Source organism: Erpetoichthys calabaricus, chromosome 7 (genome assembly GCF_900747795.2).
Source record: "Erpetoichthys calabaricus chromosome 7, fErpCal1.3, whole genome shotgun sequence".
Classification (NCBI taxonomy): domain Eukaryota; kingdom Metazoa; phylum Chordata; class Cladistia; order Polypteriformes; family Polypteridae; genus Erpetoichthys; species Erpetoichthys calabaricus.
Window position 1 is genome coordinate 28,077,624 of NC_041400.2, and position 18,955 is coordinate 28,096,578.

At 38.6% G+C, this 18,955-nt stretch overlaps 1 protein-coding gene across 1 annotated transcript in view; it reads left to right on the forward strand.

Moving 5' to 3' along the window:
* Positions 1-18,955, forward strand: part of slc27a6 (solute carrier family 27 member 6) — an 80,794-nt gene that overhangs the window by 46,657 nt on the left and 15,182 nt on the right. The window contains exon 4 of the mRNA XM_028804885.2: positions 11,954-12,078. Within this exon, the coding sequence (XP_028660718.1) occupies positions 11,954-12,078 (125 nt within the window). The remainder of the gene's footprint in view (positions 1-11,953; positions 12,079-18,955) is intronic.

Sequence of the window (18,955 nt, forward strand, 5' to 3'; positions counted from 1 at the left end):
AAAATAATTTTATATATTGCAGAAATGGTGTCTAAGTCCTCGAAATTGAGCAATATTTTTTCCGGCATGGAGGAGGGTGCAAGATGAGGAAAATCGGGCAGGTTCTGTTTAACAAAGTTCCTAATTTGAAGATAGTGAAAGAAATGTGTAGCTGGAAAGTTAAATTTGGAATGTAATTGTTCATAGGATGCAAAGATGTCGTCTATATAAAGATCTCTAAGCAATTTAATTCCAAATCTTTTCCAGATATTAAAAACTGCATATGTTTGCGAGGGTTGAAAGAGGTGGTTCTCTTGCAGGGGTGCCACAGATAAAAGATTCTCCATCTTAAAATGCTTTCTACATTGGTTCAATGTCCTGAGTGAGTGAAGCACAATTGGGTTATTAGTATATTGGCGATAACTTGCATTTATTGGGGCACAAAGCAGGGAATATAAAGAAGTACTGCAGGATTTTACTTCTATTGTGGACCAAGCCTGTGTATGTTCATCTATTTGTGTCCAGGTTTTTATAGCTTGTATGTTTGCTGCCCAGTAATAAAACTGAAAGTTGTGTAGAGCCATGCCACCTTCTGCCTTAGGTCTTTGTAGGGTCGTTCTTTGGATACGTGGATGTTTTGAGTTCCAAATAAATTAGGTTATTGTTGAATCTAATTGCTTAAAAATGATTTATTGATGTACATTGTAATGTTTTGAAATAAAAAAAGAAGCTTAGGAAGAATATTCATCTTAACAACGTTAATTCTTCCGGCTAGAATGAGATGAAGGGTTGACCATCTATGCAAGTCTTGCTTAATTTTTCCCATACAGACGGCGAAATTTTGTTGATAAAGAGCTTTGTGTTTACTTGTGATACTGTATTTAGCCCTAAGTATTTAACTGATCTGCAATGATAAAAGGTAGGGTGTCCAATCTAATATTATATGCTTGAGAATTCACTAGAAAGAGTACACTTTTATTCAGATTAATTCTGAGACCAGAGATCTTTTGAAATTCTGTAAGTGCTGTTAATACTGCAGGCACCGAATTTTGTGGGTCTGATATACAGTATAAGGTACCATATCATCTGCATATAGATACATTTTCTGTTCCAGTCCTTCTCTGATAATCCCCTTTATCTGATAAGCATTTCGACAGTGAACCGCCAGTGGTTCAATAGCGATTGCAAATAGCAGTGGTGACAAGGGGCATCAAACTAAAGCCTCTGGATTGGTATATAGTAGTTTAATCCATGCACAAATGTTCGGGCCAAACCCAAATTTCTCTAATGTAGTGAAAAGGTATTTCCGTTCAATCATGTCAAATGCTTTTTCTGAATCCAATGATGATAATATTTCTTGGGTGTTTGACTTTGTTGATGAATATATTACATTAAACAGGCGTCGAAGATTGGAAGATAAGTGTCGATCCTTGATAAATCCAGTTTGATCTTGTGATATTACCGAAGGCAGCACTTTCTGCATCCTTCTAGCTATGATTTTTGAGAGTATCTTAACATCATTATTCAGAAGTGAAATTGGTCTATATGATGCACATTGTGATAAGTCCTTATTTTGTTTAGGAAAGACGGTGATTAATGCTTGGCAAAAGGTTTGAGGTAGAATTTGATTGTCTCTAGATTCTGTAAATGTTGCTAATAGGAGGGGAGCTAGCTGAGTGGAGAATTTCTTATAAAATTCTGCAGGGTAGCCATCAGGGCCTGCTGCTTTCCCGCCTTGAAGTAACTTTATAGCATCTAGTAATTCTGATAGCGCTAGTGGTTTATCCAGTTCCTCCGCACCAAAAGTACCTATTTGTGGCATCTGTAATGTATCCGGAAATGCATTAGATTGTGTATTGTCTTCTTTAAACTCAGTAGAATATAAGGATTTATAGTAGTCTCTAAATGTGTGCGTTATATTTTTATGGTCAATGATTTAATCTCTCTTCGTGTTGGTGATTACTGGGATTGCATTGCGAACTTCTTGCTTGTGGATTTGTTGAGCTAAAAGCTTATTAGCTTTCTCTCCATGTTCATAGTAATGATGCCTGGATTTATAAATGAGTTGTTCTGTTTCTTTAGTTGTCAAGAGGTTGAGTTCTGAATGCAGAGCCTGCCTTTTCCTATGTAGAGCCTCGCTTGGAAGCCTGGCATGTTCTTCATCTGCTCTAGTAATTTCGTTTTTTAGCTCTGATACTTTCTTGGTTTCTAATTTATTCCTGTGGGAAAGATATGAAATAATCTGTCCTCTTAAGAAGGCCTTTAAAGTTTCCCAGTGTATTCCTGCAGAAACCTCTGAAGATGTATTTGTCTCTAGGAAAAAACTGATTTGTTTGGATATAAATTCAGTAAAGTTCTCGTCTGCTAATAGAAGTGGGTTAAGGCGCCATCTGCGAGGTGAGTGTGTGGGGCATAGTGACTTTAGCGCCAAGATCAGAGGTGCATGGTTGGAAATAACAATAGCATCGTACTTGCAAGATTTAATCGTAGGCAAGAAATTATTATATATAAAGAAATAATCAGTTCTTGAGTAGCAATGATGTACTGGTGAGTAGAAAGAATATATTCTTGAGTTTGAGTTTAGAAACCTCCAGGGGTCAGATAAGTTGTGGTCGGTTACAAACTGTGTAATCGTCTTTGCAGTGTTAGATGTCGCCCCCCCTGTGGCAGGATTCCTATCTAAGAGTTGATTTAAAACACAAAGTCCCCAGCCATTATAATTTTATGAGTATTCACATTGGGAATAGATGCAAATAGATTTTGCATGAATTCCTCATCATCAACATTGGGTGCATAAACATTTATCAAAATCATTTTACAGTTAAATAAGTTGCCCATGACCATCACATATCTCCCTTCAGGATCAGATACTACATCTGATGCTACAAATGGGACTGTTCTATGTATGAGAATTCCCACACCTCTAGTTTTCTTTGTAAAGCTAGAATGGAACATTTGGCCAGTCCAGTCTTTTTGTAGCTGGAACTGATCCTTGCTTAGTAAGTGGGTCTCCTGTAAAAATTCTATTTTAGCGTTTAAGCCTGTTAGGTGAGAGAATACTTTCTTTCTCTTTAATTCGTGATTCAGGCCTTTAACATTCCAGCTCACAAAGTTAACTGTCCCATCATGGAGACAATGATTCTGAATTTTTGATGTCATTTTATAGTCTTAACTGGAAGTGAGACAGCTTTAACCTTAATTTCCTATTTCCCCACGGGTAATTGCCATGCAGCCTATTGTTACGTTGGTAGTTATAATTATAAGGATTAAAAGGATAGATTAGATATAGCCTGCTCTCTCTCTCTCCCGCCCTTATCCCCCCACCCCCCCATTTTGCCTCCCCACGTGAGGCTGGATACACATACATGTCTATAACTGTAATGTAATGTAAAGAATGTATAATTATAATACCCGTATCATTACTAGTGGATCAGACAGCAGGTGATATCTCCTTGCCATGCCATGACAGGATGCAACTCACTATTGTGTTTCAGAATAGTCTCGGGATCAGCTTTCTTAATTTCTTTTCTGCTTCCTCCTTGCCGGAGAAGACATAGTATTGGCCTTGAACATCCACTTTCAGTTTGGCAGGATACAAGAGGCTGTATTTGATATCGGCTTGCCGTAACTGCTATTTGATGTTGTAGAAGGCTGCACGTTTAGCAGCTGTTGTGGGAGAGAAATCAGGGAAGATACGAATGTGGTTATTTTCAAATATAATTTCTTGCTTGTGTCTGAGGAGTCCCATCACATCTAGCTTACCAGTGTGAACATGCCCTATCTCGTTTGATCTCAGATGGTAGAATCATAAGCTATTTATTTACCAAGTTGACAGTGGCCTGTAGATCCTAGAATGAAACTGGTGGGCTCATTATGATTCCTCAGAACATCATGCTCTCTGATTTTTAGATTAATTGTCTGGAATGACTGCCAGCTGTCTTGAATGTTCTCCATTTGTAAATTTTTCTCACTATAGAATGATGGACATCAGATTGTTTAGAATTGTCCTCATAACCCTCCTCAGATTGCTTTTGTGATATCCTCAGGATCAACTAATCAAGCACATGTTATTAACTGCATCTGGTTTTACCTTCTAAACTAATATGGATTCATTCCGGATACTTCTGGGTGTGGCGGAAGTGTGGCCAAATAAGGCCCTGAAAAGGTCCATGTGCCCCCTGGCGGTGGCCACGGGTTCCAACAGGGTTGAGTTCCCATGCCCATGAGGCCATGCTGGAAAGCAAGGAGGCTGCCCTCTGTCGCCCCGGGGGAGAAACTGTCCCACTAATACTCTCTGCACTGGTCTTTTCACACTCTGGGCGTCCCGGCTGGGCAAGAATTCTGGCTGCCCGCCACAACATATACTTTTGTATTTACCCTATTAGACATTTAAAATAATCTAAATTAAAGATACAGCAGGAAGACTCCTGTCTTTCTTTAATTCTACAAGTTACACATATCTTCAGTTGCTGACTTGTAGCAGTCACATTAACATGTCTCAAAAATGTGTCCACACAGTTCCTCCTCAAACAAAAAGAAAGCATTTTAAAATGAGGATCTAGAGCTGATAGTTGTTGATGGTGGCATTGGATAAATGGAACATAAAAGAAAAAGAACCGTCCATCTTGACTAATAACGCCGCTAATATGATCTGTGCAGTACAGCTTGAACAGCTACTTCACGTTGGCTGCTTTGCACACACACTCACTTTGGTATTGCAGGTTGCTTTGAACATTCCAACAATTGCCCACTTGCTTTGCTGGGTGAGGCATGTTGCAAACTTTTTCCACAGCAGTACTGATAGCCATGACAGAAAAGCAAGAGAAGCAACGTTTATTGGACTTGTTAACACACAAACTTGTGATTTATGCGGTCATGCAATTGAACAGCATATTGGAAATGCTCGAAATGTTTTTGGAACAGCAGCCAGTCATCTCAGCAGCTCTGTATATAGGCAGCAAGGTTGTTCCCATTGTGACTGGCATGTAGCATGCTTATCTGTAACACATCCGCCACAGATGCCCAGTCGTTTTTAATGTGTGATTGTCACATAGGAATTTGCTGCCCTGCATGTTCAACTGTTGCAAGTTAGGATTACTCGCTTCGCTGAGCAGATAGATTAGGCGATGCTTTGCTTAAGATCTTCATAAAGCCTGGGTACAATAACTTCACTCATTTGCTTTCAGTTTGGTATAGCATACCGCAGTTAATAAACCTGTATCATTTGTGCAAAGCCCTTATTTTCAACAATGCTGTAGGGTCTGATATTTTTAAAGATAAAGACTGCTATAGATTGTAACTTTTTGAGCACAAGGCGAATTGAATGGAAGCTTGGAGCTATCTGCTGTTTCCGGTGTGGACTATTCAGGCTCTTTTCGTTTAGAGGTTGATTTCTCAAATTAGTTGTGTTACAACAGTACTTAACTTCTGAGTTGCACAAATTACATATGGCTTTGCTTTTATCCACTTGTTCTTTACTGACGCACTGTTTGAAACCATACGAAGTCCACACATATGATTTAAGTGTCGAAGGTACTGATGAGATAGTAAAGTGCTTTTTCCATAGAAAACCTTAAGAGGTGCATTAGCGATATCTATTGCATTGGACGCCAAAAACAAAGATAAGCAAAAATCGACATAAATTAATTGAGCAGAATAGAGATTCATGAGATCAATCTTGAGGCTTTAAGAATCAATATTGAATTGTTTAAACAAAATATAACGATTAATCAGAAAATCAGTATTTTTAACCCTGTCTAGTTTATATTCATATTTTTTTTAATAAATCTTGTTCAGATGGGCTCATTATGTTTATATTATGTTATGTTCTTGAGTGCACTGAAGTAAAGCCTTTAACAGGACAAAATAAGATATTCACCTGAGAGATGAATTAAAAAGTTAAATATCTGAAAAGAATACTTTTTGGTATTTTACTCTTTCTTTACCTCCCAGACCATTTTAATGTAAATTTCTTAACTACATAAATAAAATGCAAAATTATCTAGTTACTACTAGTTTAACAGTTACAATCATCCATAGTATCTGGTAATATAAAAAAACAAACTTTATTTTTAAGAACAATAGCAAAAACATTTTTGTTAAAAAATAAAATTCTGGGTTTTAATCTTATTTTATACTTGTGAAAAATAACCATAAATTAGTATTCTCCAGAATAAAAAAAATATAAAAAGCATAAGTTAGTGTTAAATAGCTTTTTTATATGATGCACTGTGAACATTTCCATCCTTATTCAAAATCTTTTATCAAGTTGTATTTTTAGTCATTTTAAAATAAACTTCTGATACAAATAAAGGAGCAGCTTATCTGTAAGTAAAATATATTAACACTGAAAACAAGTACTTGTAAATATTAACAATAACAGCTAACACTTTAGTTTGATCAGTCACTTTCTAAACCGCTTTGTCCTTAACAGGGTTGAGGGGTGCTGGTGCCTGTCCCAGCTAGAATAGGGCACAAGGCAGGAATATTCCAGAGCGAACACACAAACACACACACCCCTACCACCCACTAGGGCCAATTTAGGAAATGCCAATCTACCTTACTTGCACGTCTTTGGACACGCACGGATATCCAGGATATGAACTCTGGCCTTGCTCCTACTGTGCCACTGTGCTACCCCACTTTAGTTTAGGTACCGCAAAAATGCATTTATTATTCATTTGCTATTATGTAACAAGACAATAACAAACACTTTTTTGGGTTTTCATAACACATACAAAGCGTCAGTAAATTGTTAAGTCATCTCTACAATGTGACCAACAAACAAAACTTCACTTTGGAGTGGCCTGAGGTGGCTTAACTGATATGCATTTCTCTTGGTATTACATATTTTATAGGGGCGGAGTGGTGGCTCTGAGGCTAAGGATCTGTGCTGGTATCCAGAAGGTTGCCGGTTCAAATCCCCATAACTGCCAAAAGAGATCCTACTCTGCTGGGCCTTTGAGCAAGACCCTTAATCTGTAATTGCTCCAGGGGCGCTGTACAATGGCTGACCCTGCGCTCTGACCCCAAGGGGTATGCGAAAACTAACAAATTCCTAATACAAGAAATTGTATAAGGTGAAATGAAGAACAAAAAAAAATATTTAGTATAAGACCTATATATCCTTCATATTAACAAGTAAATTTACCATCATGACAATAATCCACACTGCAGAGAGGTGAATAACTCATCTACTGATGTTTTATAAATGTTATGAAGACCCAAAGAATCCTTTGTTAAGGTCTTGTTACACAAGAGTAAATGAGTACCTAGACTAAAGCTATTCTCTAGAATAGCTCTCAATAATACAAACGAGAGGAGTATCTCTGGTATATAAGCCGGCCAATGGGAGCCCTATGTCTGGTGATTTGAGGCATCTGAAGCCATCACATTTAGATGGTTCCATTTCTTTTAATTGCATTTGTACCACTTGGCTAAAGCCTTGCTCTCAGCAAGGTATGAGGTGGGGAAGTGAAGGAGGAAAAGCTGGACCTTGTTTCACAGCACAGGAAAGTGTTGGCCATAAAAGGACCACATCACCTTCCAGCCAGATGTATCAAGTGTCCTAGACCTTCTCATCATCTTCTAGGTCATTGAAATTCCCCTGAATCGTGGCCTCATTTTTTTGAGCACATCAACTTGGAAAGTCTCCACCACCCAGTCAGGGACATCCAGGCTCATAAGCAGATTTCCATGTAGGCCTTGACCACATTGACATGCTTGGTGTAACGCAGCTGTTTATCATCGGTCAGTTCTGTTGACACCTAAAAACAAATACAGGAGACTGAGTTATGTTGGCTTTTAAAGCAGCCTTAAAGTCTCATTATCTGGACTAACTTATATAAGCTGTATCCCAATTCTGCAATCATAATGGAAACATAAATATAACTACTAATATTAATTAATGTCAGTATACTACTGACAATTATACATGGGAAAGCTGAGGGAAATGAGTAAACTGGCATCTGCCTAAGGAGTCTTTGTACAAGTTGAGCTTATTGAAAAATCCACAGGATTTTTGGAATGGACCAGGTTTATCTCTTTTCCCAAAAGCTTCATGGTCACCTCATTCATCTTTTTAAAAATGTCAGCCAAGTTGTTGCAGCAGCAGCACAACAAGTTATCTCTGAGAGCTTATTCCTTGCCCTGAAGAACCTCTGTGACAGTGGCATATAGTCTCAAAAATGAGTGAGACAGCATACCTCAGTATAGAGCAACAGACATTCAAACATCTCATAATTGTTGCTGCACAGTTGGATGAAGAGGTGATCGTTCAGGGCATTTGCCTTGATTTTGTTGATTACCTTGATGGCGGAATTCAGGGACTTGTGGAGTCCAAGATGTATTGTATGTTATCAGCCACAAGATTGTGATGGTGCAGTACATAGTGTTCTTTAATTAATGCAGTGAACCCATGGTAACGGCCAACTGTGGAGGGGTACCATCAGTACCACGGGTAATTACGTCATCCATAGGTATGGATTTCCCATTCAAATACTCCTCTTCAAGTGCAGTGAAAATGATATTCCACGTTGTACTGCCAGCATTTTTGACATGGATGTTTGCTCCATTATTTCTGTATTCTTTCTCTTCAGTAACTTTGTCTAACAGCCCAAGCCCACTTCCCCCCAAACTTTGGAACACCCCTGACTGCAAGAGATTTTACAACGCCCCCTGAAATTTTCTGCTTTACGGGAATGCAATCGAGAGAGGAAGTGCCAGGCAACAGAGGTTGAGCCACGCCAAGATACTAAGCAGATGTAGGAGGAATGCATCAAGTATACATAGAGCATGAATGGCGGAACAAACAAAGATACCAAAGAGAGGCACAGGAGTAACACTATGTTTACATGTATTCTATTACTTGTCTAGTACTTAATAAAATATATATAGTGAAAAAGTTTGGGAACCCCTCTCAGCCTGCATAATAATTTACTCTCCTTTCAACAAAAAAGATAACCGTGGTATGTCTTTCATTTCATAGGCACATCTGAGTACTGGGGTGTTTCCTGAACAAAGACTTTTAGTGAAGCAGTATTTAGTTGTATGAAATTAAATCAAATGTGAAAAACTGGCTGTGCAAAAATGTGAGTCCCCTTGTAATTGTGCTGATTTGAATGCCTGTCACTGCTCAATACTGATTAAATGCAACACCAAATTGGTTGGATTAGCTTGTTAAGCCTTGAACTTCATAGACAGGTGTGTCCAATCATGAGATATAAAGGTATTTAAGGTGGTCAGTTGTAAGTTGTGCTTCCTTCCCTTTGACTCACCTCTGAAGAGTGACAGCATGGGATCCTCAAAGTAACTCTCAAAAGATCTGAAAACAAAGATTGTTCAGTCTGATGGTTTAGGGAAAGGCTACAAAAAGCTATCTCAGAGGTTTAAACTGTCAGTTTCAACTGTAAGGAATGTAATCAGGAAATGGAAGGCCACAGGCACAGTTGCTGTTAAACCCAGCAGGTCTGGCAGGCCAAGAAAAATACAGGAGTGGCATATGCGCAGGATTGTGAGAATGGTTACAGACAACCCACAGATCACCTTCAAAGCCCTGCAAGAACATCTTGGTGCAGATGGTGTATCTGTACATCTTTCTACAATTCAGCGCAAATTGCACAAAGAACATCTGTATGGCAGGGTGATGAGAAAGAAGCCCTTTCTGCACTCATACCACAAACAGAGTCGCTTGTTGTAGGCTAATGCTCATTTAGACAAGCCAGATTAATTTTGGAACAAATTGGACTGATGAGACAAAAATTTAGTTATTTGGTCATAACACCTGCTACCTACTGTCAAATTTGGTGGAGGTTCCATCATGCTGTGGGGCTGTGTGGCTAGTTCAGGGACTGGGGCCCTTGTTAAAGTCGAGGGTCGGATGATTTCAACCCAATATCAACAAATTCTTCAGGATAATGTTCAAGCATCAGTCACAAAGTTGAAGTTACGCAGGGGTTGGATATTCCAACAAGACAATGACCCAAAACACAGTTCGAAATCTACAAAGGCATTCATGCAGAGGGAGAAGTACAATGTTCTGGAATGGCCGTCACAGTCCCCTGACTTGAATATCACTGAAAATCTATGTGATGATTTGAAGCAGGCTGTCCATGCTCAGCAGCAATCAAATTTAACTGAACTGGAGAGATTTTGTATGGAAGAATGGTCAAACATCTCTCCATCCAGAATCTAGACACTCATCAAAGGCTATAGGAGGACAGCGTCTAGAGGCTGTTATATTTGCAAAAGGAGGCTCAACTAAGTATTGATGTAATACCTCTTTTGGGGTGCCCAAATTTATGCACCTGTCTAATTTTGTTATGATGTATATTGCATATTTTCTGTTAATCCAATAAACGTAATGTCACTGCTGAAATACTACTGTTTCCATAAGGCTAGTCATATTTTAAAAGGAAGTTGCTACTTTGAAAGCTTAGACAATGATAAACAAAAATCCAAAGAATTAAGAGGGATTCCAAAACTTTTTAATATGACATACTCATACTTTCTAAATCCAATTAAGGGTTTGGAGAGTGGGACAGATTTTCAGCGTTACCTTGAAAGACTGGGCCAAGGCAAGATAGAAGTCTGGATGGGGCTCCAGTCCATCTCACAATTTAGAGTCACAGATTAACCTAACCTGTATATCTGGGAGGACATGGAGACAAATTGGAGTATCTGGAAGAAAAACCTACACAAACATGGGGAAAATGTGCAAATTTCACTCAAACATTAAGCAGGTGAGTGGTTCAGACACAGGACATTGGATCTGTGAGGCACTAGCACCAACTGCTGCATCACCTTGCTGCTCTTATTCATAAAATTACAGATATGTTTTCTTTTGAAATATGCAAAATTGCTCATATGAAAGCAACTGTAGATAAACATGATAGTTTCACTTTTTCTTTGTTTATGGACCGAGTACCTCATAAAGTGTGGTTTAGTGTCCAAATTTGAATAAGATGATGTTTTTGTCTTTTGTCAAAACATAGTAAGAATATTAGGCATATTGGACTGATTAAGGTTGTATGGTGCAGCAACCCATATTGAAAGTTTTGTCTCCCCAAATATGCAATATAATTCTATCTTTACCCACTGTAAAGCTCTCCAAATGTGGAATTTATTTTTAATGGTATTCAGGCATGAAAATTTGTAAGTGTCACACAAACCTGAAGAGAAACTGGATTGCAAAGTTCATCAGTCTCAATTCCAATTTCATTGATTATGTTAATGATGAAAAATGTTATGCTTTAGTATACAGTATAATGATTTTGGTTACTTTTGAAAGTAACTACAGCTGTATATTATACTCATTTTTTTGTTTTTGTTTTCCAAAGATACTACTAGTCTGCAAATCGTCTGTAATTAAAGACAAACAGATCTCTTGCTTGTAATGAGAGGACAATACTGTGATGAAGTAATTAATGCAGTGGTTTCCTGGCTTTGGTGTCAAACTTCAAATCCCAGGCCTGGACACTGACTGTGGACACTGTGTCTACATGAGTTTTCTCTATGTACTTTTGGTTTTCAACCATATTACAAAGACGACAAGAAGATTAGGTTAAAAGGGAGCACTAAACAGGCCATGTGTTTGGAACGTGCACACCCATGTACTTGAGCTCTGTCAAAACTTCTGCCTTGTACCTGAAGCTATTAGAATAGTTCCTACCCCTCTTAAGCCCTCAACTTTATTGAACCCTTTGAATAATGAATTGGGGAGGGATCAAATGTTTGGCACTAGTAATTAAATTTAATTATTTTTCATTTGTGAAATTATTTTATTAGTCTTTCTTCACTTCCATATCATGACAACCTTAAAATGACATGCTCTTAAATGCACTGCTATCCACCATTACCAATCGATTATCTTCATGTGCTCAATCTCAGGCATTGTGGGCATGTTGCTATAATGCTATAAAAATGTGCTGAAAAGATTCAAGTTTTCGTAACATAGAACTTTGTTTACTTTCTGTAGGTGCAACCTGTGTTCTGAAGAAAAAGTTTTCAGCCAGCCAGTTCTGGAATGACTGTAAAAAATACAATGTGACTGTGTTTCAGTACATAGGAGAACTGTGCCGTTACTTGTGCAACCAGACAAAGGTAAAATCAATTCAGTGTCAATAAAGTGTAATCATTCTTAAAAACAAAAGTGGAAAACTCAAGCTGATGTCAACTGATGAGGTGCATTGAATGTTACTTTTATGGCTTATTACTTTCATAGAAGATTGAATAATTTCAAATAGGTAGGCACATTTGAGTATACTGTACCATCTAGGCAGTGTGGTGTAGCAGTTAAGGCTTTGGACCTCAAACCCTGATTTTGTGGGTTCAAATCCCACTACTGACACCATTTGACCCTGACCAAGTCACATGATCTTCCTGTGGAAAACCAAAAAGAAATGTAATCACTTGCATCATAAATGTTGTAAGTGCTCTTGGATAAAGGCATCAGCCAAATAAGTAAATGTAAATGATTAGCAAGTAACAATTGGCAAGTGAAGGACTAAATCTAAAACAGAATATTTTAAGTGATGACTAAAATGGATTTTTAAAGATTTTTAGCATTCCTTAAATATCAAATTATAATGTGCGATGGTGCAGTGGTAGTGCTGCTGCCTCTCAGTAATAAGTCCTGGGTTCGCTTCCCAGGTCCTCCCTGCATGGACTTTGCATGTTGTCCCCATGTCTGTAAATGTAAATCTAGTAACCTTGACACTTAGTTTTTAAAGGAAAAATGAAATATTTAAACAATGAATTAAAAATGATTGTAGTTATCTCATTTGTCCTAGCTTTTTATTTTGCTATTTGTTACTATTTTTTGTTCATCTTTATCAAGGATGTAATTAATTTTTGAGTCTACTGTGTGTATAAATATTTAAAAAATGTAAGCGTTGTCCCTTGGAAAATGCTTGTCAGCACAGAAGTAGCAGAAATGAGGTAGCAGTCAGGAGGATGCCCTGCTAGGTGTTCTGCCAGTGAACAATGTAAGCAAACAAAGGAAGTAAAGGACCACGAAGTGAACGATTTACACTGAAGAGAGGAAAAAAAGTACAGGTGTCTAGAAAGCTTAGCAAGTGCATGTTCTAAACAAAGCACAAGTCATAACCAGGGAAAAATACAAAGGGAACTATTCAAAAGCACCATAACCCTTTGAATCCAACAAGCTTGTGCAGTAAAGGTGTCTTACTGACCAGCTTTTGAACTGTCACGTCGATGACGAGATTCAGTGCAACTTTCGGGGACACACCCCAGCATCTGATTGTGTGTTGGCAACCAGAAATCAAAACAGCGACAGAACACGAAAAACAAATGGGGTTGCAATAAATAATAAATATAAAGACAGTAATTTTTTTAACTTCTCAAAATGAATTTCAAAAATCAAATTACGTTTACACACTTGCTGCCTGAATGAATAAACATAGCTTGACATAGAAACTAATTCAAACAAATTATATTATGTCCATAAAAAAAAAAGAGAAATCAATTCATGACACGAAACATCCATCCATCCATCCAATTTCCAACCTGCTGTATCCTAACACAGGGTCACGGGGATCTGCTGGAGCCAATCCCAGCCAACACAGGGCGCCAACCCACCGCAGGATACACACACACACCTACTCACCAAGCACACACTAGGGACAATTTAGGATCGCCAATGCACCTAACCTACATGACTTTGGACTGTGGGAGGAAACCGGAGCACCTGGAGGAAACCCACACAAACATGGGGAGAACCTGACACGAAACAACGTACTGAAATGTAACGCAGCAGGACACCAAGTGAGGGCCCAGTGCTAGAAGGGATTTGAAGGGCATCAAACATACTTCTCTCAGCCACTAGATGGCACTAGGAAATCTCAATAAGCACACAGAGGCACTTGTAAAAGTATATATTTATATATAAAATATAAAATATATATAAATATAAAAAAATATAAAAATAAAATATAAAAGTATATATTTATAGAGTAACCTTTATAGTGGAAGTCAGGCAGCCTAACAAAATGCATGGGTGCCGGGCCCTTTAAATACAGCCTCCAGATCTTGGGTATAGTCATACAAATCAGGGCTGCTGGGGCTGTGTTCTTGCATATCTTTGTTTTATGTGTGTATCAGATTTCTAATAGTGTAGTTTTATAACACTAGACATGCGTAAGAAAATACACTGTGTGAAATTAATGTTTTTGTTTTAAGTATTGTACACATAAATCAGTTTTAAATGATTTTAACCTCTTTTATATATGTTCAGTGGCAGTGTTTTTTTTGGGTAAAGAACACTGAATAAATAGGCTGTTGTGTTCCATGTGATGGAGTTTGAATGTTTTAGGAATACTGCAGAACTTGTGCCACATATCAAAGATCTCTTTGTTTCACTTATGCTTTGCATGATCTATGCTGTGCATGGGACTCCCATTTCCTAGTGATTTTAGAATGGCTGTCAAAAATTGTAGAGGAGATATATACCGGTACATAGGGAGGTATGTAAAAGAATGTAAATGAATCCTTGTGTAGGCAGTGGATTAGGTGGCTTTTCAAAGAATTTAGAAAGTATTTGTTAAACTGATTTATTTGTCATTGAGGAGGGCATGGATTCTTTTTGGTCTAAAATGTAATGTAAAGTGGGTGATTATAATGTAGATAGACGATGGCCATTTTTAGTAGGTTCTAACAATAATATTATCATTTTGTTACTTAGTTGCCTCCCAATACTCAACAGGAGCACACATAAATATATTGTTTCATTAGATGACTAAAATAAAATTCACACTACAAATTTGTTTTTGATCAATTATTCTCATTTTCAGTTATAGATTTCATATTCTGTAATTTAAGAAATATAGTAAATTCCATTTTTGGTTCAGCCTAATATAAAGAAACTTTATCTGTAAAATTGCAGGAAATGTTAAAGTATACATCCATCCCTTTTGTTAGTTAATATGTATCATTATAAAATTGGATTAGCAGGAACCGACTCTGAACAGGGTACCTGGCCGTCACAGGTGTCACTGGAGCACATTATCACACTCCCACACGCTGGAACAGTTTAGACATTTACAATCATAATCAACTGGATTGTAAAATGGGAGTGGATAAGAAATAACCCTTATACAGAGAGAATGTGTAAATCCCACACATTACCCAGGTCATAAATTGAACCTAGCTGTAATAAAAGTATCTTTTTACAGTAAAAGCCCTTTGAAATGCCTGCTTGACATAAGCAACTGTACTTGTAAAGGCAAAAAGTTTTTTCTGTGTGTAGTGTATGTTTATTGAAGTGTCAAGCCTGCAGTTTCTGCTCTGCCTACAGTGCATCTGGAAAGTATTCACAGCGCATCACTTTTTCCACATTTTGTTATGTTACAGCCTTATTCCAAAATGGATTAAATTCATTTTTTTCCTCAGAATTTTACACACAACACCCCATAATGACAACATGAAAAAAGTTTACTTGAGGTTTTTGCAAATTTATTAAAAATAAAAAAACTTAGAAATCCCATGTACATAAGTATTCACAGCCTTTGCTCAATACTTTGTCGATGCACCTTTGGCAGCAATTACAGCCTCAAGTGTTTTTGAATATGATGCCACAAGCTTGGCACACCTATCCTTGGCCAGTTTCGCCCATTCCTCTTTGCAGCACCTCTCAAGCTCCATCAGGTTGGATGGGAAGCGTCGGTGCACAGCCATTTTAAGATCTCTCCAGAGATGTTCAATCGGATTCAAGTCTGGGCTCTGGCTGGGCCACTCAAGGACATTCACAGAGTTGTCCTGAAGCCACTCCTTTGTTATCTTGGCTGTGTGCTTAGGGTCGTTGTCCTGCTGAAAGATGAACCGTCGCCCCAGTCTGAGGTCAAGAGCGCTCTGGAGCAGGTTTTCATCCAGGATGTCTCTGTACATTGCTGCAGTCATCTTTCCCTTTATCCTGACTAGTCTCCCAGTTCCTGCCGCTGATAAACATCCCCACAGCATGATGCTGCCACCACCATGCTTCACTATAGGGATGGTGCCTGGTTTCCTCCAAACGTGACGCCTGGCATTCACACCAAAGAGTTCAATCTTTGTCTCATCAGACCAGAGAATTTTCTTTCTCATGGTCTGCGAGTCCTTCAGGTGCCTTTTCGCAAACTCCAGGTGGGCTGCCATGTGCCTTTTACTAAGGAGTGGCTTCCGTCTGGCCACTCTACCACACAGGCCTGATTGGTGGATTGCTGCAGAGATGGTTGTCCTTCTGGAAGGTTCTCCTCTCTCCACAGAGGACCTCTGGAGCTCTGACATAGTGACCATCGAGTTCTTGGTCACCTCCCTGACTAAGGCCCTTCTCCCCCAATCGCTCAGTTTAGATGGCTGGCCAGCTCTAGGAAGAGTCCTGGTGGTTTCGAACTTCTTCCACTTACGGATGATGGAGGCCACTGTGCTCATTAGGACCTTCAAAGCAGCAGAAATTTTTCTGTAACCTTCCACAGATTTGTGCCTTGAGACAATCCTGTCTCGGAGGTCTACAGACAATTCCTTTGACTTCATGCTTGGTTTGTGCTCTGACATGAACTGTCAACTGTGGGACCTTATATAGACAGGTGTGTGCCTTTCCAAATCATGTCCAATCAACTGAATTTACCACAGGTGGACTCCAATGAAGCTGCAGAAACATCTCAAGGATGATCAGGGGAAACAGGATGTATCTGAGCTCAATTTTGAGCTTCATGGCAAAGGCTGTGAATACTTATGTACATGTGCTTTCTCAATTTTTTTATTTTTAATAAATTTGCAAAAACCTCAAGTAAACTTTTTTCATGTTGTCATTATGGGGTGTTGTGTGTAGAATTCTGAGGAAAAAAATGAATTTAATCCATTTTGGAATAAGGATGTAACATGACAAAATGTGGAAAAAGTGATGCACTGTGAATACTTTCCGGAGGCACTGTAATTCTTTGGGGTAGTGACTGACTTACTTTTGAAAACAATGGGTCCTGAAAGTAACATTCCAGCTAAAGCAAACCTGTCTGACAATACATTTGTGAAATGCCACAAATTTTAAAAATAACAATACAATTTATTCCATTTCTAAAGGACAATTGAAAAACAAATATTTTTCATTCCATAGCTTAGGTTTAAACTCCACTGCTGTATGGTTTTGTCCTGTTGAGTCAGCAGTGCTAAAAGGCAAGAAAGGCACACAAGCCTTTGTTTCACAAGTGTGTGTAGTGTGTCTGCCCAGAGTCTCCTTCAGGAAGACCTTGTTTGGCACACATCCTTCAGAAGATAGACAAAGGACATCCTATTTAACAATCTAAACCACTTCATTTGGCTCCACTCATTCCACAACAGCTTTGACTTTACTCTCAGGTGTTGTCAGACAGTCAAACTCATTTGCCTGTGATGGGGAGTGGAGGAATTGAATTTTTGCCTGTGTTACCTGGCTGACTTTTTTCCAGTCAATTCTCAAAATTTGTAACTATGGATTAAAATGGGTGGATAGCTTGGCCCGAATAATGTAAAATCTGTCAAAAGACATTGCTCCTAATTATCATCACAGTGTGGCTCAAACTCTACAGCACTTCCTGCATTAAGCTACATCAGTATTTAGTTTTGGGATTTCTTCACTTATGAACATGATTGAGTTAACTGGACTTTTTCACTTCAGGAAGCTAATCTCCCGTCCACACTCAGAGAAAAAGACACTTCTACAGGAAAGATCCGTGACTTTAGGTTTGCAAGTTATGATTATAATACTGACCATGCAACAGTTGTTTCTGAAATGGTTGCATAGAGTTCCTGAAGAGACAAAGAACATATCTTTGGCAAACAGCAGATATTTATCTAATTAGTTTCAAGTTGTATACTCCTCATACCATATATATGATACAACAATGCAACAGGAAGACAGAAGGAACCTATAACCTAGTGCAGAGACTTGTGTCAAAGAAAAAACCTGTATAACATTGCTCCCACTGAGGAGTTTTGGTATGACCCAAAACATGTGACAGAGCGCAAAAGTATCACTGAGTTAAAGTAGCTCTTTCAAGAGGAAATAAAGAGTAAAAAGCTGAAGGGAAGGAGATTCGGCTATTTAGTACAGACAGTGTTCCATGAAAACATGAACATGTATGATTTTTCTGGCTGTTTATTCCATCAGTTCCTTTCTTGTCTACCACACAATTTACGTTACTAATTTCTTCGTTTGCTGCAGTCTGTTTAAAGCTTCTAATGACTTTAATGTCACCATGTTGTTGTCACCATGTTGTTGTCCAGAAGGGGTGGGGCTAAGGCAGGATTTATACTTCACGCGACGCCACGCATTCTGCAGCGGACGCTCCTGCTACGCAAGCGTTGCACTGTTTATACTTGCGTGCGTACTCTGAGGTGGCAGGAACCAGGTGGCAGTGCGAGATATCATGGGCAGAACAGGTTCGGCTTCGCTGTGTTGTGAATTGCCTGGAACACCCATTAAATTCCGATGACACCTTACCGCAATATCTCTGAAATGGATGTTTAATGATTAAATCCATCAGTCCAGGGATTTGTCCATTTCAGCTAGCATTGGGCATGAGGCTGAAACAATCCCTGGACGAGGCATCAGCTCATCACAAGGTGAATACAAGCACACACGTACACACTGGCATCATTTTAGTGTAACCAAATCTGCATATCTGTGGAAGGAAACCGGAGCACACTGGAAACCCAGCAGGAAAACATGTAAACTCCAAGCAGAGAATACCATCGATGTGACTCCCTGCAAGAGAGCAGCGCTAACGCCCCGCCACCGTGTCACCCCCTTGTGTGTAATTAACAGTATTCATTATTTAAACTAAATTATCTATTTATTGTAAAATGTAACATACATACTTCAATGCATTTCATCATGAAGTGATATCAAGTATAAATCTGAGGATTCTAAATGTTCAGAGAGTTGGAATATCATACATTTAATGTGCTCAGTGTAGCGATCTATTGGTGTTTGCCACTGCTGTCAGTA